The following is a 2,135-nucleotide window of genomic DNA, read 5'->3' as shown; positions in this document are numbered from 1 at the left end:
CCGCTTCACTTCCGAGCTCAAATGTCTAATTTGACTGGACTATGAGCCTCACTGTTGAGACTCGAATTTTTGTTCTTAAGTAAACAATTTGTTAATAAATAAGTAAAAATGAGAGAATGTGTTGAAAACAGCTTTGCAATATGGTTCAATAATAATGCAAAAAATTACGTAAATTTTAATAAAAAACAATTATTTTATAGCGTTTTCCACTGAGAAAACTGGTGCAGCACCAGCGCTGTGGTAGGTTTCAATGAAAACTCCATTAGTGCACTAATAGTGCAGGTTTAGTGCGGTTCAGTGGAACACATCATTATTTGTAGTACTCGTGCATCACCGCCGAGAACCGAGACGCCTAACCTCGTTAAACTGTTTATATTGTATAGATGATTCGAAGCATCGAAGTATTATATAGAAGTCTGTGAAGTAAAATTATTTATTATAAGATGGGATCTTCGAGTGACGAACTGACATTTCAACTAAATGATGACATTTTTTGTTTTAACACTAAAAAGATGAAAATAAAGGATGTCAAATCAATAAAAGGTAAAAATGTCCTCAATGAAAATATTTTACTGAAAATATAATAAAATTTTATTAAAATGTACTTGAAATTTTTTCTCAATTGGTCCTATTTCATTATTTCATCAATATTTTAATAAAAATTCAGTTTTTAGTTTAATTCAATAAATTTCATGCATGATGATCTAATATTTCAAAAAATTTGTTATTACTTATCTTTAACAGTATAATATAACTTTTCTTATATTTCGCAGTATTACATTACATTTTATAATAGAAATTATGATTTACGTTAAAGTATATTCAGTAATTTTTAAATAATTTTTATTTTAATTTTCATCAATTTCATAGTACTTTCAGTAAAATATGTCTGTCAGGGGTTTTAAATAATTTTATTACATATACTGTTTTACATATAAAAGTTGAATATAGTATATTTATTTTTAGAGGATGATAAATATGCAGTTAAATATTTAATAAACTTAATAGAGAATGAATTTATCAACCTGCAAGATCCATTACAAATCATCTACAAAATTGTAAATAATGAGCAAATTGTCATATATGAAGCAGATAAAGAGGAATCTTGTCAATTACAGTCAGAGTTAGAACAGGCTGCAGAGGAAGACGGAACCCGAGGTGCAAAAAAACGATCAGAATGGGGCAAACAAGATACCGAAATACTATTAGAAAAATATGAAATTTATGTAAAACTGGTAGGACCAATGAAAAAGTTTAAGAATAAAAAAGTAATGTGGGAAAAAATTGCTCAAGATATTGAAGACACTATAGGCCGAAAGTACACTTCCATCCAAGTAGAAAATCGATTTAAAACATTATTAAAAAGAAAGAAGGACGCAATTCAGCATAATAAACGTTCTGGCAATGACAGAGTCGATGTTCCATACGAAGACCAGCTAGAAAAAATCGCTTCCTTAGATGACAGTATCAAGCAAGAGATGTTAATGAGTATTAACAACACAAGAATACTAAAAAATAACGAATCAAGCAGCGACCAGTCTACTAGTTCATCAAGTGCAGTGAAAATGATTCCAGAGAAAAAAACTGTACACTTCCTGAAAAGAAAAATTGAAAAGGAGACAAAAGAAAATAAAAAGAAATCAGTTCAAGAAACTTTATTGGAGATACATCAATTAAAAGAAGAGAGCAAGGAAAAACGTCACAAAGAAAAACTGGCACTTATTGAAAAACTTTTTAAGAAAGATATGTAAAGTGTACGTTTAAAGATACTACTTTTTAAAGATATTAGATATTTTTTATAAAGATAAATATGTAGTTTTATACCAAAGTTTATTTTTGTTTGAGATTATATTCGAGTTTAACTACTTTAATTCTGTGAAGATAAAACGTAAGACGTTAATGTAGTTTTATACCAAAAAGTTTATTTTTGTTTGAGATTATATTCGAGCTTAACTACTTTAATTCTGTGGAGATAAAACGTAAGACATTAATGTAGTTTTATACCAAAAAGTTTATTTTTGTTTGAGATTATATTTGAGCTTAATTCTAAGTCATAAAAAGTTACTTTTTTGTTATAAAAACGAAAAAAACAAATGTTTTTGTTGCACAAAATAGTACAAACTGCTTATTTACGT

At 27.9% G+C, this 2,135-nt stretch overlaps 1 protein-coding gene across 1 annotated transcript; it reads left to right on the top strand.

The window, feature by feature from the left end:
- The first annotated feature begins 364 nt into the window (after window positions 1–364).
- Window positions 365–1,751, top strand: LOC112468781. The gene is made up of 2 exons (XM_025038127.1): window positions 365–543; window positions 967–1,751. Exons 1-2 carry the CDS (start codon window positions 444–446, stop codon window positions 1,749–1,751), a joined length of 885 nt encoding a protein of 294 aa, XP_024893895.1. The 5' UTR covers window positions 365–443.
- Window positions 1,752–2,135: the final 384 nt, after the last annotated feature.

The sequence above is a fragment of the Temnothorax curvispinosus genome, unplaced genomic scaffold, assembly GCF_003070985.1.
Source record: "Temnothorax curvispinosus isolate PA1 unplaced genomic scaffold, ASM307098v1 QBEX01001993.1, whole genome shotgun sequence".
In the NCBI taxonomy this organism is placed as follows: domain Eukaryota; kingdom Metazoa; phylum Arthropoda; class Insecta; order Hymenoptera; family Formicidae; genus Temnothorax; species Temnothorax curvispinosus.
This window is presented reverse-complemented; position numbering and strand designations above follow the sequence as displayed.